Here is a 26,582-nt window from a genome sequence, read left to right as displayed (position 1 = left end):
TCAACAAACCATTTCTGTATGGACCTCGCTTTGTGCACGGGGTCATTGTCATGCTGAAACAGGAAAGGGCCTCCCCCAAACTGTTGCCACAAAGTTGAAAGCACAGAATCGTCTAGAATGTCATTGTATGCTGTAGCGTTAAGATTTCCCTTCACTGGAACTAAGGGGCCTAGCCCGAACCATGAAAAACAGCCCCAGACCATTATTCTCCTTCAACCAAACTTTACAGTTGGCACTATGCATTCGGGCAGGTAGTGTTCTCTTGGCATCCGCAAAACCCAGATTAATCCGTCTGGACTGCCAGATGGTGAAGCATGATTCAATGGCGGCGAGCTTTACACCACTCCAGCCTACGGTTGGCATTGTGCATCATGATCTTAGGCTTGTGTGCAGCTGCTCGGCCATGGAAACCTATTTCATGAAGCTCCTGACGAACAGTTCTTGTGCTGACGTTGCTTCCAGAGGCAGTTTGGAACTCGGTAGTGAGTGTTGCAACCGAGGACAGATGATTTTTACGCGCTTCAGCACTCGACGGTCCCGTTCTGAGCTTGTGTGGCCTACCACTTCTTGGCTGAGCCGTTGTTGCTCCTAGACGTTTCCACTTCACAATAACAGCACTTACAGTTGACCGGGGCAGCTCTAGCAGGACATACATTTGACGAACTGACTTGTTGGAAAGGTGGCATCCTATGACGGTGCCATGTTGAAAGTCACTGAGCTCTTCAGTAAGGCTATTCTACTGCCAATTTTTTTCTATGGTGATTGCATGACTATGTGCTCGAGTTTATACACCTGTCAGCAACGGATGTGGCTGAAATAGTCGAATCCACTAATTTGAAGGGGTGTCCACATACTTTTGTATATATAGTGTATGTTTGTAATAACATTCTTAGACTTATTGTGGTTTTTATGAAACATTTTCTTAATGTTCTTAGAACATGACATTAAATAGAAACATGGAAGACACCTGCAGAAAACGTTATGCCTGCAGAAACCTGCAGAAAAAAATCCCGCCTAAGAAACATATGGTTCTGAGAGCATTATGTGATAGCTTCACACCCCAGAGATAATACTTGGTGGAAGCACCTTTGGCTGGCATTACCACCAACTTGGCACAACTCAGGATCAAAATAAATTTAAAAAGAGCAAAGCCCAGATAAAAGTTTGAGGAAACCCCACCTGTCTTCTAAATAATTAACCCTGGGACAGTTTTATTTTTCAGAGGGACAATTACACACATTTTTATGCCGAAGACGCACCAGTATGGCTTTCCAATAGGTGTTGAGTATTCCAGTCTCAGTCCTGACTTAAATAATATTGCTTTCCATCAATGACTCCCAACCAAATTTACTGAGCTTGAGCAATTTTGACAAAAACAATGGATGTATGTTGCCCTGAGAGTTGTGTGAAGTTGATAGAATCTTATTTTAAATGATTCACAGCTGTAATGGCTGCCAAAGGTGATTCCACTAAGTATTTACCCTGGGGTGTGAAGACATTCGCAATCGAGATATCTTAATTTTTATTTTATTTGTCTATAATTGTTATTTCACTTTGAAGATGTGAAGTAGGTTGTGTACATCAGAAAAAATATCTAATTTAACAATTTTTTTGATTTTATTTTAAGGTAGCAAAATGTGAAGACTGTGCTGCAAGGGGTGTGTAGACTTTCACTAGGCACCGTATTTCTCTTTTCCCTTCTCTTTTCCTCTGAAGCAGACTACATTTTCACTAATGATGTGAGAAGACTGTGTGCTGTACTGGTGGACAGTCTTTCATTCCTCAGAGGCACACTCCTAATTATATTCTTAAATCCCTGGTCTTAAAAGTCCTGCTTCACTCAGCTGTCAGATATACGGTAGGCTCCCCAGTAGAGCACTGTCCAACCCTCAGTGGGTATGGAAATACCCTTTAATGCTACAATATGTATTAGAGCTGCTGCCATCAGGTTGACCTTTACAGATTCAGAAAGAAACACCATACCAGCATATTTTGGCGACGCCAACATTCGTAAAGTTCATTTATTTGACAACCAATCAAATGACAATCGGGATGAAAAAAAATAACAGCTGAGCAGGACAAACAGGATAAACATTCAGGATCAGGAGGATACAGTCAGTCAATGCTGCACAGTAGTGTTTTAATGACAATACAAACACATCACATACTGTAGTCTATCAAACTGTGGAAGAGAGAGAACACCTCACCTATAGTCTGACAATCAGTCACACACAACCGCATGCTGTTGTATTGTGTTGGAAAAACCTACGACTGCTTGAAACACTGTAGCCTATTGTACAGAAATAATTCAATTTCACCTGAAAAAGCTAGGTGAAATCACAGGGGGACATTCTGCCACAGTCCAGTCTCACTTCTGAGATTCGTTTTACTCAGAGATAGATAGAGGACTCATCTTTTGCATCTGTGTCATTATAGCGTCTGTGACAGCATGGGCAGTGTCTTTGAGGCTATCTCCATTTTGAGGTAGTCCATTTTCTTCACGATTGGCTGATCTCTCCTGATCACCTGGTTGGAGTCCAACAGAGTCACCAGGAGGGATCAGCCAATGAAGTTGGAAGTCCCACCCAGTTGACAACATTAAAAATGGTGGAAGCCCTCAATGTCACTGCCAATACTAAAACGGTCTCTTCTTTTACTCATTGGCAATAAACTATGCTGACTTCTACTAGCTCTGTCCGTAAAAATGTTGCTGTATGTACACCAACTGTGTGGGCGTCCTACTGTATTTGACAATATGTCTACATCTTACGACATTGGTACTGAGAGACATGGTGCTTCTACAACAACTCTACTACATGCAGTTCAAATAAAAAGTGTTTAAGTGTGTTTTTCTTATAATTTCAGCAATAAAGGTTCCTTCGAAACAGAGCATCTTCAGTGCAATTGGCAAAGACAAAATGAAATGTTTAATGGAAATTTTATCAGGAAGAAACAGTAACATACATATATTCAGCTAGACGGTCATTGAACTGTACGTAGCTACATCACTAGCATGCAAAGTCAGGTCCGGCACTCATCATAAGGCATTTTCTCTGTGTAAAAGCTGCCTCTTTGTCACTATGGAATCCAGTTTAAAGTGCAAAGTTCACAGATTAGATAGCTTGACCTACGCCACTACAATGTAAAGAGCTACATTTACTATACAAGGAAATGGAGATGGGTGGATAGAAAGGTGTAACAGGTCTAATAGCGCAATACATTTACACCAAGCCAAACTGTTGTTTTGTTACTAAGAAATGTACCCACATGAAGAAAAAAACAGTTTACTATAGAATCCTACAGTACTTACTATAGAATACTACACACCTCAATCACGTGTAGTACTTACAATATAATATTGTAGTATACTGTAGAATACTATAGTAAATACTACAGTAATGTCCGCAAAAACACTACAATCCGCAAAAACACTACAATTTTGAAACTATAGTAAATAATACAGTATTCAATTTGCATATACCCTGCCATTTCCCCTTCCCCATATCGCAATTTGTGCCACCCATAAGTGAGAAACCTACATGCCAAGTATAGACCATATACTCTGTTCCCTACAGGTTATAGAAAAGAGCAGAAGCTCTGAACTATCCGTTCAGACCCCAGACCTACCTACAGGTTATGAAAAATTTGCTATTTTAGTATTTCTCCAGTAGGTTTCCTGAAGGAGAAAGCCTCCACTTCTATGTCAAAGATAATAAAACAATAATACTACAGTCTGCAAAAACACTACAGTAAATACTATAGTATAGTACAGTCTGCAAAAACACTACAGTAAATACTACAGTATACTACAGTCTGCAAAAACACTACAGTAAATACTACAGTATACTACAGTCTGCAAAAACACTACAGTAAATACTACAGTATACTACAGTCTGCAAAAACATTACAGTAAATACTACAGTATACTACAATCCGCGAAAACACTACAGTAAATACTATAGTATATACTAAAGTTATCTTTTACTACAGTATTTATACAATAGTTAACTGTAAGTACTACAGTATACTACAGTAAATACTACATTATTCAGTGAATACTATATTAAAGTCCGCAAAAACACTACAGTGACTCCTATAGTATTTATACCATAGTATACTATAGTATTTTTTCATGTGGGTAAAGAGTTGTTATACTGTGTTAATCTGTAACTGTGACTTGACATTGGTTTTGTTGGAAGGACAGAGAGCTGCATGATGCTGATTACATTGTTCTTCATGAGAAGGAGGAAGAGGAGTCAATGGGCTGGGTTGTAAACTGGGTTTGATCATTAGTTTGGTCTTGGGGTGATAACTGAATACACAAGCACACACACATGAATGCACGGACGAACACACACAATGACAAAGTTACTCAGTAAACAGGAACGTTGTAAAAATGGACACGTCAATGGACAATCCGGTAAACTACTGGCATGTGTTGACTTGACACAGACAATACATAGTAGAAACAAAACCTACAGAACACCGCATATTGGGCAGTTAACACTAATCACAACATCACAACCCAGACACCATTTTGTCAGTGACAGACATCAACTGGTTATGACAGTGACACATATAGAGCACACCCATTGGGAGTCAGTTTACACTTGCACAGGAAGGAAGGAGTCTCACAATGTCACGGGTACAGAAGGTGTCACAGCACCGTCCAGGTACAGAAGGCATTTATCAAAACACAGACAGAATATGGACTACCTTCAGGTGGGGCTATTTCAGCCTGGAAGGCCAGTCTGTTTCTGAGTTAGCTAAACTGACTCTAGACTACCTGATCTGGCTAGTTCAGAAACACTCAAACCATCATCAGACTTATAATTATTGCCATTGTACTTTGTTTTGCGACAATATGTAAGAGCATGAGCTTAAAGTACAAGCCCCAGACACACTGGCAGAGATGGTTCTCTCCACTCGCATACAAACGGCTAATAATCAGAACGATGATGTCATCAGTAGGAAAAGGATGAGGGGGATTTGATATAATAACATGGCACTATCGTTGGACTAAACACAGTGACTGTAGCTGTAATAAACTATAATAAATGGCAGTATGATTACAGGGAGTGGGGTATGTTGCTAACTTGCTTTCCCTCCTGCAGCATCTCTCTGGATTACAGACATTAATATGTCTGAGGGAACTACACACTAGATCATCTCTAATTTCTCTGGTTTTAAACAGCCTATGTGGCATCGATATGAGTCAGAAACATTCATTCTAGTGTCAAAATTGATTACAAAGTGTAAATAGGAAAAAAGGTAGTTTTTTAAGTGAGTTCGTCACGACTCACTGGAGCGTTGGGTATGGATTACGATCATGCCCACTTGCCCAGTAACACGAGAGAAACAGCTGTGAGGATTGCGCTATATTAGCTGCACGCAGTCTATCAATCAACAGCCAGAACCTCCAGACAGTGAGACAGACCTGGCCATTACGCAGCGCCTCAGACTTGTTTACATAAGACAACCCGTCGCTAATGTTATGTTGAAATAACTCTTGGCCGTAAGCCCTTTACGGAGTGGCCACTTGCTGATGTGTTTGAAAGTTAGCTAGCTAGCAAGTTATTTTGGGCACTGATAGCAAGTGAACTTGTGCTTTAATTACAATAGTTTTACAGCTTGCAGATGATGAAGTTGTAGACAAGTTATTGTTCTCAGAAATCAGTCCTGAGGGCGCAGCCAGACTTTCCCAACTCGATAGACTGTATGCAGTGCACTGACTAGTTTTTCGTGCACATTTATTTACTTGAGATATACTGCACCAAACACCTTAGCTAGATGTAAAATTGCGTGACTAAATTAACTACAGATGTCTTGATTGATCTTAGATTAAATCAGACTATTTTAAGGAAGTTACTATTTTGAGGAAGTGGTTGTGCTGTTGCTACGGTGACTCAGGAGGGACAAACAACAGTACCTGTCAGGGTACAATATGCGAACATAACACACCCACATCAAACCACACCCCTAAGACAACTCTCGTTTGACTTCAGTTATGGCCACTAGCATTTCTTAATGAGCAATCTTCAAAATGAGGGCAAATTAGGAAGTGCAGTCACCCTTTAATATGTCTGAGGGAACTACTCACTAGATCTTCATCCCTCTCCTCCACTCCTCTCCGGCTGGCAGTAACTCTAGACATATTGCAGTCTCTTTACAGGCCATCCCTATTCCAGTCACAGTCTGTCCTAATTTGATGCCATGCTGGTTAGTTCTCAGTGGGCTAGCTCACATAGAGGTCTTATGTATACTCTTAAACATATTAGTAGATCTTTCCCTTAACTATGGCAATCTAAAATTATATTTATAGGTCTGTACACAAAATAACACTCATTTACATCATGTTTATAGCTCGATATGTAATGTACTTCTCTGTATACACACTATCTTAATTTGACCCTGCTTCTCACAGCAGGAAAAGAATCCTGCAGCAACAGGAAATGTGAATTATGTGGATTATAATTATTGGACCTTTTTGTAGGGGTTGATACATTTTTCGTTAGGGCAAATCAAGTCACATTTTAAAGTGGAAATTACAAACTTTAGAAGCCTTTTTAATAATAATAATAAAATAATAATAATAATAATATGCCATTTAGCAGACGCTTTTATCCAAAGCGACTTACAGTCATGCGTGCATACATTTTTTTTGTGTATGGGTGGTCCCGGGGATCGAACCCACTACCTTGGCGTTACAAGCGCCGTGCTCTACCAGCTGAGCTACAGAGGACCACCATTTTTAAACCTTGAATACACTACAATTTGCATTTCTAGTGACAACCGAGTGAGAAAATTAAGATAGCAGATCTGTGTATGACAAAGAATAATGTGGGTTGGTTGGTTAATTAGTCTATATGGGTCGATCCACAAAATTACCGCCTTTGAAATTTTGCACGAATATTGAATTTTAAAAGCCTGTTATATTCAATGAAGTGCCCTTTTTTATAGACCATATTGAGAACTAAATCAATATGATTTTTTAAATATGAATAAAGACTTGCTAAAGTGCCAAAATTCAGCATTTTGACATGTCCTTCCACGCACCCTCTGACTTCCAGGAAGATTTTAACCTACTTAACCCCACAATTTCTCAAAGTTTTCACCATCATTGTAAAGCCCTTGTTGCTTTGACAAAGTAATTTCTGAAGATTATCATTTATTTGTTACTTTATTTGGCACTTAATAGGCACTTACTATATATAGTATTTATTTTAATTTAATCTCTTGAGATGGGAAAACATGTTCTTTTTTTATTAAGTTGCTCTTTACGACAATCTCAAAAGGCACCAAATTGATGGAACGACCCATATGCTAGTGTTTGAGCATGTAAACATAACTGTAAACCCTTCAGATCCTTACAAAGTGGGAAAGCTATGACTGGTTTTATGAACGGTTGGACTGGTTGAATCTAGGTCTGCTGGAGTCACCTGTAGGAGGATAGTACACAGGTCACACACTTTAACCTTTGCAGTCAATTCATGGATTAAAATATACAACATTTAAAAAGCAAGGGGGTAAAAAATACAAAATGAACATAATTTGGGTCAGCATCAAAAGCACTCCCGGTTAACACGCAGTGATACAAAAAAATACTCTGGAGTTCTCACCCCAGAGACATAAAATAAAAACCTAAAAAGACATATGAAAAGCACCAAGCAAACACTGAGTTCATTTATAACTGAATGGTTTGAGCAGGGAGTGGGGATAGTGTTTCAGAAGTAGTCATCCCACTGAAAACTAAAAGTAACACTAGATTACCTACATTTGTCAGTACAGTTTCCATTGCTAAAACAAAAGAATTACAATACAATAAAACGAATGAGCAAATATGATTTCGTTCCATTTGGCAGTTGGCCATTTTGGTGTAGGTGCACTACGGCTAGTAATGCATCCAGTGAGGGATAAGCTAGGACAACATCTAGACACTAGTAATGGGGTCAAGGCAGATGTTTAGAGAGGTGGGCATGCAGCAAGTCAATCAGGGGGAAAAGGAGAAGGTTAAAACTGGGGATCACTATCTTCTCTCCTCCCTGTTCTAGCCATCCTCTGTCCATCAATTGTTCTTCTCCACAGTCTTTCTGGCTACAGTCTAATCCAAGCAGGTGGCAGTCATTTGGGCATTTTTAGGTTGTGGGGAGGGGTCAAGCAAAGGGTGAAGGGTCAATAGCTCACACTGCTGCCTTTTTGTTTGTCTATTTGTTTTGTCTGCGATCACAGTGCAAAAAACACATTGTCAGTCATGTCAGTAGCTCTTGACAGAGAGAATGGGGAGCAGGGGGAACGGGTCACAGAGTCTGTAGTTGTTTTAACACCGAGGGCTGCTGTAGCTCCACACCCCCTGTACCCCTCTCCTCCTAGGGTGACCCCTGACCTTTAGGGCTAGTAGACACAGAGGTCAGGGAACTTCATCTCGTAGACGGGCACCGAGCGGCTCTGGGTCTGGCCGTAGCCTGACGAGATGGTACCAGACGGGCTGGGAGGGGGTCTGGGGAGGGCAGAGAGAGAGAGAGAACATCATCATCATCAAGAACATGGGGAAGGTGTTCAATAACATTCCAAATGATGTTGCTCAAGTCAGAGTGTGCCAGATATTTACCAGGACAGGTTGGAGTGTACAATTAGACTCTCATATTAAGTGCTTACTGGAATCCTCTGTTCTCTTGGCATGGGGACTAGCACAAATTACAGTGGTGAGAAGTGTGTATTTGTTTATGTGGGTGGGGAGGGGGTGAAGGTATTCAATAACAATCCAAATCATGCTGTTCCAAGTCATAGTGTGCCTACTTGTGCCCATACCAAGAGCCAAGAGAATTCCAGTAGGCACCTAACATTATGGTATAATTGTACCCTCCAACCTGGACTGTTAAAATAGGCAGGTTGGCATTTATTCAGATGACTCATGTACTAGAGGCAGCCCTGTAGAGTGTTCACTAGCTGGCACAGTCATAAAATCTGATTTTAAACCTAACCCTAACCTTAACCACACTGCTAACCCTAATACTTAGCCCTAACCTTAAATTAAGACCAAAAAGCATGTTTACGATATAGCCAATCTTGACTCTAGCGGAAACTGCTCAGTTCTGCCTCCAGGGCAAGACTCTGACAATAAACGTCAACCTCTGTTAAATATCTGGCAAACTCTATGACCTGAGCAACATCATCCTCACTTCTATAATGTACACTCATCTCCATATGTATTTGGACAGTGAAGCTAAAATAAAAAAAATTTGCCTCTACACTCCAGCATTTTGGATATGAGGCTACAGTAAATAATCTCACCTATTATTTGAGGGTATTTTCATAAGTCATAAGTATTGGGACACATTCACTCAGTGTACTAAAGTAGTCAAAAGTGTAGTATTTGGTCCCATATTCCAAGCACGCAATGACTACACTAACGTTTAAAAGTTTGGGGTCACTTAGAAATGTCCTGTAAACACTTTACTCTGCTTATCTTAATCGGCGTCAGGTCAAAATCGAAGTAAGCTTACGCCGATTAATACACCTGGTTTTCTGAGCAGTCTTTCAAATTATTAGGACTTACACTACCGTTCAAAAGTTTGGGGTCACTTAGAAATGTCCTTGTTTTCCATGAAAACATACATGAAATCAGTTTGAATAGGAAATATAGCAAAATGCATAGGAAACGTAATCATTGACAAGGTTAAAAATAATGATTTTTAATAGAAATAATAATTGTGTCCTTCAAACTTTGCTTTCATCAAAGAATCCTCCATTTGCAGCAATTACAGCCTTGCAGATCTTTGGCATTCTAGATGTCAATTTGTTGAGATAATCTGAAGAGATTTCACCCCATGCTTCCTGAAGCACCTCCCACAAGTTGGATTGGCTTGATGGGCACTTCTTACGTACCATACGGTCAAGCTGCTCCCACAACAGCTCAATAGGGTTGAGATCCGGTGACTGTGCTGGCCACTCCATTATAGACAGAATACCAGCTGACTGCTTCTTCCCTAAATAGTTATTGCATAGTTTGGAGCTGTGCTTTGGGTCATTGTCCTGTTGTAGAAGGAAATTGGCTCCAATCAAGCGCCGTCCACAGGGTATGGCATGGCATTGCAAAATGGAGTGATAGCATTCCTTCTTCAAGATCCCTTTTACCTTGTACAAATCTCCCACTTTACCACCACCAAAGCACCCCCAAACCATCACATTGCCTCTACCATGCTTGACAGATGGCATCAAGCACTCCTCCAGCATCTTTTCATTTGGTCTGCATCTCACAAATGTTATTCTTTGTGATCCGAACACCTCAAACTTCGATTCGTCTGTCCATAACACTTTTTTCCAATCTTCCTTTGTCCAGTGTCTGTGTTCTGTTGCCCATCTTAATCTTTTCTTTTTATTGGCCAGTCTGAGATATGGCTTTTTCTTTGCAACTCTGCCTAGAAGGTCAGCATCCCGGAGTCGCCTCTTCACTGTTGACGCTGCGGGTACTATTTAATGAAGCTGCCAGTTGAGGACTTGTGAGGCGTCTGTTTCTCAAACTAGACACTCTAATGTATTTGTCCTCTTGCTCAGTTGTGCACCGGGACCTCCCACTCCTCTTTCTATTCTGGTTAGAGCCAGTTTGCGCTGTTCTGTGAAGGGAGTAGTCCACAGCATTGTACGAGATCTTCAGTTTCTTGGCAATTTCTCGCATGGAATAGCCTTAATTTCTCAGAACAAGAATAGACTGACGAGTTTCAGAAGAAAGTTATTTGTTTCTGGCCATTTTGAGCCTGTAATCGAACCCACAATTGCTGATGCTCCAGATACTCAACTAGGCTCAAGAAGGCCAGTTTTATTGCTTCTTTAATCAGCACAACAGTTTTCAGCTGTGCTAACGTAATTGCAAAAGGGTTTTCTAATGATCAATTATCCTTTTAAAATGATAAACTTGGATTAGCAAACACAACGTGCCATTGGAACACAGGACTGATGGTTGCTGATAATTGGCCTCTGTACGCCTATGTAGGTATTCCATTAAAAATCAGCTGTTTCCAGCTACAATAGCCATTTACAACATTAACAATGTCTACACTGTATTTCTTATCAATTTGATGTTATTTGAATGGACAAAAAAAGAGCTTTTCTTTCAAAAACAAGGACACTTCTAAGTGACCCCAAACTTTTGAACGGTAGTGTACATCAAGCTTGTGACACTACAAACTCAATGGATGCATTTGCAGTTTGTTTTGGGTTACGTTTTGCCCATAAGGAACTGAATGGTGAATGATCACTTAGAAATAACATTTCTCCAGTTAGTAGATAAGATGTTTCTGAACACTTCTAAAGTGGGAATTACATCATCATAGCTTTTGTATGGACTGTTCTTTCTATTCTTCTTGTTTCTTACCTGATTGTGATCTCAAAGATCTGATTGAGTTTGCTCTGCAGCAATGTGGCCTGTAAAGAACAAGCAGAGACCAGCGTCAGAGTCAGATTTAGAATGTGCACATCAGATGAAGCCACAAAATAAAAAATATGCAAGTAAGACAATGGATTGAAAAACTCAACAGTGATATTCAAATCATGCAACCGCAGAATTTTGGTTCTTTAAACATGGGGGTTTACCCTGGCACCGCAGTGGGCAGCGATCTCCTCGAAGGGGGCCTTCTGGAACTTCTCCACCACCTGCCTTCTGCGCTCTCTCTCCTGCTCCTCCATCCCCACACTGTCCACTGAGGAGACACACACACTTCAGTATTGTTGTACCGCTGATACAATCACTATGTCCTTGGAGGGACAGATTGATAATGGTCCAATAGAACACTGTCTGCTAACTGAATGTCCTGATGCCTGACCAAATGACTCATGAGTGATACAGCGCTGATGGGTACTTACCGATGGCGTTTTTCAGAGTTTCAAATGTGATCTCCTCTGCTGGAGTCCTCTGTAGAATGAGAGAGAGAGTGAGGGACGGAAGAGCTGGGGGACATTTTTGGTGTGCACGTGTTTGTGTTTCTCCTTACCTCCTCTTTTTCTGGGCTGTTCCTAGACTCCACCTCCACCTGTAGTGAGATGGTCTCTCCAATGCTCTTCCTCTTGGACAGACGGTCCTCGTCTAGAGAAAGAGCACAACAACTTAGCTGAACAATGACCCACGATGAGTACAATGACTTGGGATTAAAGGGGCAATCTGGGATTCAATCAACAACAAAGTGGTCACCCAATGACGTAGGTACAGTACACACTATTAACTCAAGTGCATTGTAGAAGAGGTGCAATTCACCTCTATTTCCATTCACCACACTCTACAGGCATGGCTCAAAACACAGGCTGCATGCATTGCTGTTTGAAAGGTTAACCATTTTAGTTGGATTACTCCTCATCACCCCTCCTTATTGAAGCTACTGATCTTAGTAAGAGTGAAGCACATGTTCTTGTGCATGTTGAAAGGTGTGTGTTACCTGTGAACTGAGGGATGTAGAGTGTGGCCAGTCTGTCTGTGTTGTAGCCGCTGCCCCCCAGGACTTCCGTGATCTTAGACTGCTGGAACAGAACATCCCCCTCCAACTTCTCCAGAGAGGCAGGGAGCCTGGGAGAGGGGAAAGAACAGACGGAGAGCACAGAGACAGAAGACAAACCGTAAGAGAGATGGGGGAGAAGAGAGATGAAAGAAGAGAGGGACAGGACGGAGACAGAAGACATGGAAAGACAGAAGGAAGATAAGAGAAGGACAGGACGGGAGGAGACCTCTCCATTTCCTCCATATCCAGATCTTATTTACTCCACATCTTATAAGACTGGGGAGATGAAGTATGAAAGCAATATATGGAGGAAAGTAACCCTACATCCATAAGCTGCACCGCTTTCATCTGTAGAGAGTTCACAAAAGCCTTGAGGAAGTTCACAGAGCGACAAACAGCAAAGAGCATGCACTCACAGACACAAACAGAACTCAGAATAACTCTCTTTAAATGCGTCACTAAAAGGATTTTCGGGTTGAGCCGAAAAGGAAGGAAGGTCTGTTAAAAGCTGTGTTGACTGACTGAACGTGGCTGAATGCTTCATGAATTATAAGTGAAGTTTCTTTCTAATGGAAAGAGCACTAGAGGGAAGAGGGCTGTGGGAAGAGCAAGAACCCAGACTACTACTCTTGTTCACTGAGTAGTGCTGAGCGATTAGTGCATTTTGAGGTCAGTTCGGTTAAAAACAAATTGTGATTTATTAAAAAATATTTTAAAAAATTGGGGGGGGGGGGGGGGGGGGGGTTCGATTATTTGGGTTGAATGCTGTAACACAGAATAAAACAATTTTAAAAAATCACATTACTTTACTAAAATATTTCAGTTGTTGGGTATATTACTGTCACGCCCTGGCTCTGGGGACTTTTATATGTTGAGCCAGGGTGTTCGTTTCTATCTGTTAGTTTCTGGGTGTTAGGTTCTATGTTTCGTTTTCTATGTTCTAGTTTATGTGTTTCTATGTTGGCCGGGGTGGTTCCCAATTAGAGACAGCTGTGGCTCGTTGTCTCCGATTGGGAACCATACTTAGGCAGCCTGTTGTGCACTTGTCTTTTGTGGGATCTTGTTCAGGGAGAGGTTTGTGTTTTGTTAACCTTAGGACTTCACGTATCGTTTTCTTTTTTTTTTGTAGTGTATAAAGTACTCATTAAAAGATGTACGCATATCATGCTGCGCCTTGGTCCGTTGCTTATGACGATCGTGACAATTACATTTGTTTTAATTGATTACTTTATTATTTCATTCCAAGTCTTCATCTCATCTATATAGAGCTGCTGCCTATGCTGTCTGACAAAATCACTATTTTGTTGTTCTTCAAAGTAAATAAGGCATACTTTTATGATCATGTATTTTCAGGTAGAGATACCTCGCAGAGCAACAGCTGCTCTCTATATCCCCTCACGATCGCGCATTCTTCTGTTTCTTCCGTAGCAGGCATAAAAGAAACACAGACCAGACAAGTAGACGCACAATGGATTACGGTCATTGTAGTTAATTACCATGTTTTATGTGATAAACTACGTGGAATATTGGCCTGTTGGAAACTACAACTCCCTACTACATCGCACAGTTCAATCTGGATCTGATTTATCTCTAGAGAAACTGTGCAATGTCTGCATTGAGCTTGCAGAAAAAAACTGAATGAAATGTAATTCAAATAATTGAACCGATGTCGGTCAATTAGTTGTTTAAAAAACCCAAAATAACTAACATTTCGGGTTAATCGCTCAGCACTACCACTGAGACCCACAGTAAGAACTAGAGACCTATACTATAATAACATACAGTGCCTTCAGAAAGTATTCATACCCCTTGACTTATTCCACATTTTGTCAATTAAAAAAAACAAACATAATAATTCTCACCCATCTACACACAATACCCCATAATGACAAAGTGAAAACATATATTTTTTTTGGGTGCTAGTACTAGTACTCAGTGATGTGTTGTGCTGGATTTGCACCAAACATAACACTTTGTATTCAGGACATTTCTTTGCCAAATGTTCTGCAGTTTTACTTTAGTGCCTTATTGCAAACAGGATGCATGTTTTGGAATATTTTCATTCTGTACAGGCTTCCTTCTTTTCACTCTGTCATTTAGGTTAGTATTGTGGAGTAACTACAATGTTGCTGATCCATCCTCAGTTTTCTCCTATCACAGCCATTAAACTCTGTAACTGTTTTAAAGTCACCATTGGCCTCATGGTGAAATCCCTGAGTGGTTTCCTTCCTCTCAGGCAACGGAGTTAGGAAGGACGCCTATATCTTTGTAGTGTCTGGGTGTATTGATACACCATCCAAAGTGTAATTACTAACTTTACCATACTCAAAGGGATATTCAATGTCTGCTTTCAGATTTGCCATAACAAAGGGGTTGAAAACCTGACTAAGAACATTTCAGCTTTTAATTTTTTATTAATTTGTACAATTCTAAAAACATATTCCACTTCTACAATATGGGGTGTTGTGTGTAGGCCAGTGATACAAAATCGCGATTTAATCCATTTAAAATTCAGGCTGTAACAAAACAAAATGTGGGAAAAGTCAAATGGTGTGAATACTTTCTGAAGACACTGTAGACGTAGATGAATCACTAATCACACTAAATAAATAATAATCTTCAGAAATTGCTTTGTCAACGCAACAAACGTGAGCAAGAAAAAAGAGCTGATCGTGGACTACAGGAAAAGGAGGGCTGAACACGCCCCCATTCACATCAACGGGGCTGTAGTGGAGCGGGTAGAGAGCTTCAAGTTCCTTGGTGTCCACATCACCAACAAACTATGATGGTCCAAACACACCAAGACAGTCGTGAAGAGGGCACGACAACGCCTATTCCCCCTCAGGAGACTGAAAAGATTTGGCATGGGTCCCCAGATCCTCAAAATGTTCTACAGCTGCACCATCAAGAGCATCCTGACCGGTTGCATCACCGCCTGGTATGGCAACTGCTCGGCATCCAACCGTAAGGCGCTACAAAGGGTAGTGCGTACAGCCCGGTACATCACTGGGGCCAAGCTTCCTGCCATCCAGGACCTATATACTAGGCGGTGTCAGAGGAAGGCCCAACATTTTTTCAAAGACTCCAGCCACCCAAGTCATAGACTGTTCTCTCTGCTACCGCAAGGCAAGCGGTACCGGAGCGCCAAGTCTAGGTCCAAAAGGCTCCTTAACAGATTCAACCCTGAAGCCATAAGACTGCTGTTACTCACTGTTTATTATCTATGCATAGTCACTTTACCCCTACCTACATGTACATATTACCTCGACTAACCTGTACCCCCACACATTGACTCGGTACCGGTACCCCTTGTTTATAGCCTTGTTATTGTTATTTTATTGTTTCTTTTTTTACTTTAGTTTATTTAGTAATTTTCTTAACTCTTATTTTCTTAACTGCATTGTTGGTTACGGGCTTGTAAGTAAGCGTTTCACGGTAAGGTCTACACCTGTTGTGACAAATACAATTTGATTTGATTTGAATATAACTAGGGCGTTACAATGATGGTGAAAACTTGGAGAAATTGTGGGGTTAAGTGGGTTAAAATCTTCCTAAAAGTTACACAGGGTGCAATATTGGGGCAACATTTCTACTTAAAATATCAAAGGGACGCAAAAGGCACTATTTTAGTAGAACGAACCATATCTATATATACTGTATATACACTGAACAAAAATATAAACACAACATGTGTTAGTCCCATGTTTCATGAGCTGAAATAAAAGATCCCAGAAATTATTTATCTCAGATTTTGTGCACACATTTGTTTACATCCCTGTTAGTGAGCATTTCTCCTTTGCCAAGATAATCCATCCACCTGACAGGTGTGGCATATCAATAAGCTGATTAAACAGCATGATCATTACACAGGTGCACCTTGTGCTGGGGACAATAAAAGTCCACTCTAAAATGTGCAGTTTTGACACACAACACAATGCCACAGATGTCTCAAGTTTTGAGCCCCTTCCCAGTCATGTGAAATCCATAGATTAAGCCTTATGAATTTATTTCAATTGACTGATTTCCTATGAACTGTAACTCAGTAAAATCGTTGAAATTGTTGCATGTTGCATGTTATAATAATAATAATAATAATAATAATAATAATATGCCATTTAGCAGACGCTTTTATCCAAAGCGACTTACAGTCATGCGTGCATACATTTTTGTGTATGGGTGGTCCCGGGGATCGAACCCACTACCTTGGCGTTACAAGCGCCGTGCTCTACCAGCTGATATATGTATACACATATATTAGCATTATATTAATCTAAAGACCACTATTTTAGCTGTACTGTCCCCTAGCAGCGATATATCAGGTAAGAGTTCGACCAAAACAATGGAAATGCCATGGAAACACCATGCACACATGGGGAATAGATACAGAAACTCCTCATTACCGGCCATCAAAATTATTTTTTCACACTTTGTTGGGGTAAGAATCTAAGTGCTTGTGTGGAAGTCAACCCCCAATATATGTTCATGTCATCATCACCAATCAACTGCATTACACTTAAAAATGGCTTCAACTACCACCACCGATTTTTATATGGCTAGCTTGTACGAACGGGAATTAGCATTTAGCAGACACTTTTTCTAAACCCAAAAAGGGACACCTTGCAGCGAAAACAGCCATATATATCCAAATCAAATTTTAGTAACCACATTGGGCCTGTTAGACCACATAAATCATGACGGATTGGACAAATATTGACTTTGTTGCATGACGGTGTCCTTGCGCTATCCCCCATGGGATAGAAAACATTAGATAATCACAGTCTTGTTCCTCTGTACTGTGGCACTTCATTTCCAGGGTTGTCTTCTTTTGGCCTAAGCACTGTCCCATGATCAGCTTTACCCACTGTTTCCCCTATAATGTGTGTTTTCCCCCCAGTGTTTCCCCCACTACTGCTAAACTGTTGCCACCGCTGCAAAAAATATGATGTATATATATACAGTTGAAGTCGGAAGTTTACATACACCTTAGCCAAATACATTTAAACCTAGTTTTTCACAATTCCTGACATTTAATCCTAGTAAACATTCCCTGTCATAGGTCAGTTAGGATCACCACTTTATTTTAAGAATGTGAAATGTCAGAATAATAGTAGAGAGAATGATTTATATCAGCTTTTATTTCTTTCATCACATTCCCAGTGGGTCAGAAGTTTACATACACTCAATTAGTATTTGGTAGCATTGCCTTTAAATTGTTTAACTTGGGTCAAACGTTGCAGGTAGCCTTCCACAAGCTTCCCACAATAAATTGTGTGAATTTTGGCCCATTCCTCCTGACAGAGCTGGTGTAACTGAGTCAGGTTTGTAGGCCTCCTTGCTCGCACACACTTTCAGTTCTGCCCACAACTTTTCTATAGGATTGAGGTCAGGGCTTTGTGATGGCCACTCCAATACCTTGACTTTGTTGTCCTTAAGCTATTTTGCCACAACTTTGGAAGAATGCTTGGGGTCATTGTCCATTTGGAAGACCCATTTGAGACCAAGCTTTAACTTCCTGACTGATGTCTTGAGATGTTGCTTCAATATATCCACATACATTTCCTTCCTCATGATGCCATCTATTTTGTGAAGTGCACTAGTCCCTCCTGCAGCAAAGCACCCCGACAGCATGATGCTGCCACCCCCGTGCTTCACGGTTGGGACGGTGTTCTTCGGCTTGCAAGGCATCCCCTTTTGTTTAAAGGCACAGTCAATTTAGTGTATGTAAACTTCTGACCCACTGGAATTGTGATACAGTGAATTATAAGTGAAATAATCTGTCTGTAAACAATTGTTGGAAAAATTACTTGTGTCATGCACAAAGTAGATGTCCTAACCGACTTGCCAAAACTATAGTTTGTTAACAAGAAATTTGTGGAGTGGTTGAAAAACAAGTTTTAATGACTCCAACCTAAGTGTATGTAAACTTCCGACTTCAACTGTATATATACATTGAGGGAAAAAAGTATTTGAGCCCCTGCTGATTTTGTATGTTTGCCCACTGACAAAGAAATGATCAGTCTATAATTTTAATGGTAGGTTTATTTGAACAATGAGAGACAGAATAACAACAAAAAAATCCAGAAAAACACATGTCAAAAATGTAACGAGGGCATTGCGTTCATCCACCTCTGGCCTGCTGGCTCCCCTTCCTCTGCGGAAGCATAGTTCCCGCTCAGCCCAGTCAAAACTGTTCGCTGCTCTGGCACCCCAATGGTGGAACAAGCTCCCTCACGATGCCAGGACAGCGGAGTCACTCACCACCTTCCGGAGACATTTGAAACCCCACCTCTTTAAGGAATACCTGGTATAGGATAAAGTAATCCTTCTACCCCTCCCTTACCCCAACCCACCACCCCCCCCCCCCAAAAAAAAAGAAAAACGAAAAAAACGGAAAAAAATATTGAAAAAAAAAAGTGGTTATCCCACTGGCTATAAGGTGAATGCACCAATTTGTAAGTTGCTCTGGATAAGAGCGTCTGCTAAATGACGTAAATGTAAATGTAATTGCAAACTCTCCACCATGGCCAAGACCAAAGAGCTCTCCAAGGATGTCAGGGACAAGATTGTAGACCTACACAAGGCTGGAATGGGTTACAAGACCATCGCCAAGCAGCTTGGTGAGAAGGTGACAACAGTTGGTGCGATTATTCGCAAATGGAAGAAACACAAAAGACCTGTCAATCTCCCTCGGCCTGGGGCTCCATGCAAGATCTCACCTCATGGAGTTGCAATAATCATGAGAACGGTGAGGAATCAGCCCAGAACTACACGGGAGGATCTTGTCAATGATCTCAAGGCAGCTGGGACCATAGTCACCAAGAAAACAATTGGTAACACACTACGCCGTGAAGGACTGAAATCCTGCAGCGCCCGCAAGGTCCCCCTGCTCAAGAAAGCACATATACAGGGCCGTCTGAAGTTTGCCAATGAACATCTGAATGATTCAGAGGAGAACTGGGTGAAAGTGTTGTGGTCAGATGAGACCAAAATTGATTTATTTGGCATCAACTCAACTCGCCATGTTTGGAGGAGGAGGAATGCTGCCTATGACCCCAAGAACACCATCCCCACCGTCAAACATGGAGGTGGAAACATTATGCTTTGGGGGTGTTTTTCTGCTAAGGGGACAGGACAACTTTACCGCATCAAAGGGACGATGGACAGATTCTTTGACAGAAGAGAATCTGTCAAATCCGTCAAATCTTGGGTGAGAACATCCTTCCCTCAGCCAGGGCATTGAAAATGGGTCGTGGATGGGTATTCCAGCATGACAATGACCCAAAACACACGGCCAAGGCAACAAAGGAGTGGCTCAAGAAGAAGCACATTAAGGTCCTGGAGTGGCCTAGCCAGTCTCCAGACCTTAATCCCATAGAAAATCTGTGGAGGGAGCTGAAGGTTCGAGTTGCCAAACGTCAGCCTCGAAACCTTAATGACTTGCAGAAGATCTGCAAAGAGGAGTGGAACAAAATCCCTCCTGAGATGTGTGCAAACCTGGTGGCCAACTACAAGAAACATCTGACCTCTGTGATACTTATTTCCCTCATTAAAATGCAAATCTATTTATAACATTTTTTTGTTGTTATTCTGCCTCTCACTGTTCAAATAAACCTACCATTAAAATTATCGACTGATCATGTCTTTGTCAGTGGGCAAACGTACAAAATCAGCAGGGGATCAAATACTTTTTTCCCCTCACTGTATATATTTCTGCCGAGACGCGTTTTTAATTGGATAGTTGTTGGCTCAATGACTGGAAGTCTATGGGGAAAGCTAGCATGTCATTGTGCTAATGCTAGTAGCAATGACACCCCCTTCCCTCCCCCCAATACCCTTGCCACCACTGCTGACAAAAAACCTAGGGGAAACACTGCTTTACCTATACCAATCTTAACAAATATCAAACTGATGTAAACCTACTTGGGGTTTTCTATGAAGATGTCCTCAGGGAGAAGGAAGGGCACCTCCTTCTGTCTCATCTCAATCACCTGGGAGGGAGTGAGCAACACACAAGTCATTCATTAGTGTAGTTATAGATGTTAATGCACATTGCAGGCAGAGAGCGGTCTGATGCACACAGGTACCTCGTGTATGTGCTGGCAGAAGGTGGGGACGGTGGTAAGTTGACAGATGAGGTTGAGGTAGGCAGCAGAGAGGGCATGGACAGCACAGCGGTTATACACTGACAGAGACTCCTCGTTGGTCTGAGCCAATTCCTACAGGAGAGAGAGAGATCACACTGATAACCTTGGTCCTGGGAGGCTTAAGTGTGAGTGCGTGTGTGTGTAGTTACGAGTATGTGCGTGTACGTATGCGCTCGTGTGTGTTTGTGTGTGTGTGTGTACCTGCAGGGCCAGGGCCAGTCTGATGAGGTCCACCACCACCTCTTCGTTGGCCAGTTCCATGCTGATGAGGGCCAGAAGGGTGTAGAGCGTCTCAAAGTGCTGCGGACCGCTGCTCTGCTCCTTACACGCCAAGTAGATGTGGCGGTACAACTGCTGTGCATGCTGTGAAATATAGAAAGAGAGGGAAGTGAGGCAGGAGGGAGTGGCACACAGAGATGGCGAGAGAGAGAGAGAGAGAGAGACAGAGGAAGATGGAGAGAGATGGTGATAGAGAGGTTTACCTTCTTCATGAAAAGGTTGTCCTGTCGAGAGCATTTGTCCACTTTCAGTTTGAGAACAGAGATATCTGATATAATGCTGTAGGAGGAGACAGGAGACTAGCATTATTATATGGACAGATACAGAGAGAGTGAAAGCATAGCGCAGTGCTTCTGTAAGGAGGTCAAGAAGATAAGATATGCCTCAAAATGACAAGTACAAGCCAGAGAAAATAATGATAGTGACAGAGAGAGAGAAGGGATGGTAGAGTCAAAAAGAGACGGAAGACTGACAGTGAGAGTGAAAGATAAGCACAGAGGGATAGAGAGAAGGGGAGAGAGGAAGAGAAGGAAGGAGGGAGAAGGGATGGAGAGAGGGTCTGAGGGGCAGAAATAAAGATAGATCGGGTGGAAGCAAATGAGAGAAAAAGTGAAAGAGTCGCACAATAAAGAGCTTGGCCTGAGGCGTGTTCTGACCTGATGCTAGAGAACTTGGGTGTGTTGTCGTGTCTGTCTATAACACTGAGGAGTATGGTGAGCACCAGCAGTCTGACCTCCGGGTCCTCCATCAGAGAGAAGGACAGCAGCGGCTCCAGGAACGAGTTGGGCAGCGCCGTCAGCATGTTGGTGGTCTGGAACCCTGTCGTCACCTGGGGGGAGGGAGGAGAGAGAGCGTGGGGAGGGGAGGGAGGCGGGGTGGGGGGGGGGGTGGAAGGGGGATGGGGTAATGGAGAAAGACAGATTTAAATTAAGAAAGAGGAAGATTGATGTGGGCCACTTGACAGAAATCTGCACATGAACACAGAGTTTGGTGACTACTGATTGAATGTGAGAAGTCTCTAATGTTAATTCCATGTCTCACCTGAACCAGCGACTTCAGCAGCATGATCTGGATCATCCTGGTCCCTTCACAACCCCTTTAAATAAAAAAGAAGTTGTCAGGAAAGTGTGAGAGTGTGTGTGTGTGTGTGTGTGTGTGTGTGTGTGTGTGTGTGTGCCCTCACCCGGAGCCTGCGTTGGTGAGTGTAGGGTGTACCCCTGGTACAGGAATCTTGCCCATAATGAAGAGCATGACCTCGGAGCGCTGGTATGTAGGGAGGGTGTTCGCAAATGACCCTGGAGAGTTACAAACAGTTCAAATGAAAGTCAAGCAGGACATCAATTGAAGGCATCATTTTCTTCCTTGTCAGTTCATTAAATTGTCATTTAATTAGTATGTTATACACACACACACACACACACACACTAGATTTGCAGCCAGTCTCTCCTTAAAGGAAAATTCCACCCCAAAACTATCTTTTGGTAGTTATACATCTTGAAAATTTGATTGCTGACATGCAAAACATCAGCAATGGACTAATGAAACAAATACCAAAATATCGTTTTTGGGTGGAATTTTCCTTTAAGGAGAGACTGGCTGCAAATCTAGTGTGTGTGTGTGAGTAGACAATCACACACACAGAGACTGACCAATGGTCCTGATAACGGCCTCCTGTAGCTGTCTCTCCTCATGTGTTTTGATGATCTTGGTGCCAATGTTTCCGCTGGCGTCGTAGGAGCCGGTCAGCTCGTAGTCCACACTGAGACGCAGCTGCCTCAGCAGAGTGTTAAACACCTCCAACACCGTGGGGCCTGAGAAAGACACACACACACACACAAACTTCATTAGAGAAAGAACCCCTACTTCAGTAGATAGACATTTTCAATGATAACACACCTCTCTCTGGTGGACAGATTATAATACTGAATGAAGTGTGAAGAAAATGTGATCTGGATACGCAAGCCAGGACAAGGTGTATGTGTGTGTGTGTAAGCGCGTGCGTGCAAATACGTGCATCTGTACGTGTGTGTACGGAAGACCTCTTTGTACCCACCCACAGAGCCGCTGGAAGCGATTGCAGCAGCCTCCAGGAGGACCTCCACTATCCCAGCACGCACTGTGGCTGAATTCTTACTGTTGGCATCCAGGTGACCTAGCAGCTGCTGGATGACCAGGTGAGAGTGCTGAGACTGGAGGAGGGGGAGAGAGGGAGAGAACGAGATAGAGAGCGAGAGAGAGCGAAAGAGGGAGAGAGAGAGAGAATGAATTTCAAACCACTATTGGGTCAGTATAAAAACACACATTAAAGCAACACAGAGAGTGGGAGAGAGAACTCTAACTAGGATTTCAGTTGAATTGGGGTGAAAATATGAGGTTGTTCTAAGAGCTGGTGGAGGATAGAAAAAGGACTTTAGGTTGACTGACTTACCTGCTATTTGATCAGCCCCAGGTAACAGCTGCCAAAGAGAGAGGGAGGGAGAGAGAGGGGAGAGATAGGGCGGTAGGAAGGAAGGAATGGAGAGAGTGAGCAATAGAGTGGAGGTGACTCACCTGGATAGAGTACATGATGATCTTAAAGCAGCGGACTGCAAAGGTCTTCCCCTCCCACAGAGAGTGGTTATCTAAGTGCCTGGAGTGAGAGAACGAGTGAGAGGGAGAGAGAGAGAGAGACAGAGAAGAGACATAAAATAGAGATTTATAGCAAGCATTGATTGTACAATTAAAAAGTGAACTCACTGTACAGACAGAGCTTCAATGTGGCATCCATCAAATCAAGAGAAAAACAAAAGGAGCAAGAGAGATTGGAGGAGAGAGGAGACAGAAAGAGTAACCATGAAAGTTACAGACAGACAGAAAAAGGAGACAGAAAGAGTAACCATGAAAGTTACAGACAGGAGAAAGACAGACAGACAGAGAGAGAGAGAGATACAGAAAGAGTAACCATGAAAGTTACAGACAGGAGAAAGACAGACAGACAGAGAGAGAGATACAGAAAGAGTAACCATGAAAGTTACAGACAGGAGAAAGACAGACAGACAGAGACAGAGAGAGAGAGAGAGAGAGAGAGAGAGAGAGAGAGAGAGAGAGAGAGAGAGAGAGAGAGAGAGAGAGAGAGAGAGAGAGAGAGAGAGAGAGAGAGAGAGAGAGAGAGAGAGAGAGAGAGAGAGAGAGAGAGAGAGAGAGAGAGAGAGAGAGAGAGAGAGAGAGAGAGAGAGAGAGAGAGAGAGAGAAAGAGTAACCATGAAAGTTACAGACAGGAGAAAGACAGACAGAAAGAGAGAGAGATACAGAAAGAGTAACCATGAAAGTTACAGACAGGAGAAAGACAGACAGACAGAGAGAGAGAGACAGAAAGAGTAACCATGAAAGTTACAGACAGGAGAAAGACAGACAGAAAGAGAGAGAGACAGACAAAAAGTGAGAGAACTGGCTGATGACAGAACATTCCCCACAGACCCAGGCTGGATCTTAGTCACAATGTGACAGCAATACCCTGCACTAGTCCACTAAAACAAAGCACTAGTCCACTAACGACGGACTCGCTCAAGCTGTCGGGACTAACCCACAACGTTAGACACGGACACGAATTATCTGCTTGGCGTGTTGACACACTGGTGGTTTGTTGTGGCCGAGTATTGGTGCTAAACTGTGTTGTTGGAGTCCGGCATGCTAGTTGGCTGTGGCGTCATATGACTAGGTGCCCTGGACGGTTTTCACGGAAGAATACTGTACCAAGTTAGCTAGCTGAATAAACTAAGTTAGTCTATTCCTAGAAAACATTGAACCGCTGTAGTTTACAACAATTATAGTTTCTGAGGTGGAAGTTGGGAGAGTTATATTTGGGTGTTTCAGTGAAATGTAAGTGAGGGAGGCCCCCCTCTTTCCCAGATGTTTAGTTCATTTCATTCCGATCTCCTTTGCATTATTGTAGCCATTTTCTGTAGCCTGTCAACTATGCCTCTGTCTATCCCTGTTCTCTCCTCTCCGCACAGGCTATACAAACGCCTCACACCGCATGGCTGCTGCCTCTCTAACCTGGTGGTCCCTGCACGCACCACCCACGTGGAGTTCCAGGTCTCCGGCAGCCTCTGGAACTGCCGTTCTGCGGCCAACAAGGCAGAGTTCATCTCAGCCTATGCTACCCTCCAGTCCCTCGACTTCTTGGCGCTGACGGAAACATGGATTACCACTGAAAACACTGCTATTCCTACTGCTCTCTCCTCGTCTGACCATGTGTTCTCGCATACCCCGAGAGCATCTGGTCAGCGGGGTGGTGGCACAGGAATCCTCATCTCTCCCAAGTGGACATTCTCTCTTTTTCCCCTGACCCATCTGTCTATCTCCTCATTTGAATTCCATGCTGTCACAGTCACTAGCCCATTCAAGCTTAACATCCTTGTCATTTATCGCCCTCCAGGTTCCCTTGGAGAGTTCATCAATGAGCTTGACGCCTTGATAAGTTCCTTTCCTGAGGATGGCTCACCCCTGACAGTTCTGGGTGACTTCAACCTCCCTACGTCTACCTTTGACTCATTTCTCTCTGCCTCCTCCTTTCCAATCCTCTCCTCTTTTGACCTCACCCTCTCACCGTCCCCCCCTACTCACAAGGCAGGCAATACGCTTGACCTCATCTTTACTAGATGCTGTTCTTCTACTAATCTCACTGCAACTCCCCTCCATGTCTCCGACCACTACTTTGTATCCTTTTCTCTCTCGCTCTCCTCCAACACTACTCACTCTGGCCCTACTCCGATGGTAATGCGCCGTCACAACCTTCGCTCTCTCTCTCCCGCTACTCTCTCCTCTTCCATCCTATCATCTCTTCCCTCTGCTCAATCCTTCTCCCTCCAATCTCCTGATTCTGCCTCCTCAACCCTCCTCTCCTCCCTTTCTGCATCCTTTGACTCTCTATGTCCCCTATCCTCCCGGCCGGCTCGGTCCTCCCCTCCTGCTCCGTGGCTTGACGACTCATTGCAAGCTCACAAAACAGGGCTCCAGGCAGCCGAGCGGAAATGGAGGAAAACTAGACTCCCTGCGGACCTAGCATCTTTTCACTCCCTCCTCTCTACATTTTCTTCATCTGTTTCTGCTACTAAAGCCACTTTCTACCACTCTAAATTCCAAGCATCTGCCTCTAACCCTAGGAAGCTCTTTGCCACCTTCTCCTCCCTGCTGAATCCTCCTCCCCCTCCCCCCCTCCTCCCTCTCTGTGGATGACTTCGTCAACCATTTTGAAAAGAAGGTTGACGACATCCGATCCTCGTTTGTTAAGTCAAATGACACTGCTGGTCCTGCTCACACTGCCCTACCCTATGCTTTGACTTCTTTCTCCCCTCTCTCTCCAGATGAAATCTTGCGACCTGTGACGGCCGGCCACCCAACAACCTGCCCGCTTGACCCTATCTCCTCCTCTCTTCTCCAGACCATCTCCGGTGACCTTCTCCCTTACCTCACCTCGCTCATCAACTCATCCTTGACCGCTGGCTATGTCCCTTCCGTCTTCAAGTGAGCGAAAAAAAACAACACTCGATCCCTCTGATGTCAACAACTACAGACCAGTATCCCTTCTTTCTTTTCTCTCCAAAACTCTTGAGCGTGCCGTCTTTAGCCAACTTTCTTGCTATCTCTCTCAGAATTACCTTCTTGAACCAAACCAGTCAGGTTTCAAGACTGG

At 42.8% G+C, this 26,582-nt stretch overlaps 1 protein-coding gene across 2 annotated transcripts in view; it reads right to left on the bottom strand.

Annotated features, from left to right (window-relative positions):
• Nucleotides 1-6,754: 6,754 nt before the first annotated feature.
• The window catches only part of efr3bb (EFR3 homolog Bb), a 76,674-nt gene continuing 56,846 nt past the window's right edge, over nucleotides 6,755-26,582 (bottom strand). For both annotated transcript variants that reach the window (XM_084149339.1, XM_084149340.1), the window contains exons 9-24: nucleotides 23,459-23,537; nucleotides 22,962-23,097; nucleotides 22,558-22,719; nucleotides 22,092-22,203; nucleotides 21,950-22,004; nucleotides 21,565-21,737; nucleotides 21,112-21,187; nucleotides 20,831-20,992; nucleotides 20,570-20,701; nucleotides 20,406-20,473; nucleotides 12,426-12,553; nucleotides 11,988-12,079; nucleotides 11,860-11,908; nucleotides 11,590-11,696; nucleotides 11,372-11,421; nucleotides 6,755-8,497 (exon numbers count right to left, since the gene is read on the bottom strand). In XM_084149339.1, the coding sequence (XP_084005465.1) occupies nucleotides 8,392-8,497; nucleotides 11,372-11,421; nucleotides 11,590-11,696; nucleotides 11,860-11,908; nucleotides 11,988-12,079; nucleotides 12,426-12,553; nucleotides 20,406-20,473; nucleotides 20,570-20,701; nucleotides 20,831-20,992; nucleotides 21,112-21,187; nucleotides 21,565-21,737; nucleotides 21,950-22,004; nucleotides 22,092-22,203; nucleotides 22,558-22,719; nucleotides 22,962-23,097; nucleotides 23,459-23,537 (1,687 nt within the window). In that variant the 3' untranslated portion in view covers nucleotides 6,755-8,391. The remainder of the gene's footprint in view (nucleotides 8,498-11,371; nucleotides 11,422-11,589; nucleotides 11,697-11,859; nucleotides 11,909-11,987; nucleotides 12,080-12,425; nucleotides 12,554-20,405; nucleotides 20,474-20,569; nucleotides 20,702-20,830; nucleotides 20,993-21,111; nucleotides 21,188-21,564; nucleotides 21,738-21,949; nucleotides 22,005-22,091; nucleotides 22,204-22,557; nucleotides 22,720-22,961; nucleotides 23,098-23,458; nucleotides 23,538-26,582) is intronic.

This window comes from Coregonus lavaretus (assembly GCF_964263955.1).
Source record: "Coregonus lavaretus genome assembly, chromosome: 31".
NCBI classification, from domain to species: Eukaryota; Metazoa; Chordata; class Actinopteri; order Salmoniformes; family Salmonidae; genus Coregonus; species Coregonus lavaretus.
The sequence above is the reverse complement of the archived record's forward strand: the minus strand, read 5'-3'. Positions and strand labels throughout refer to the sequence as shown.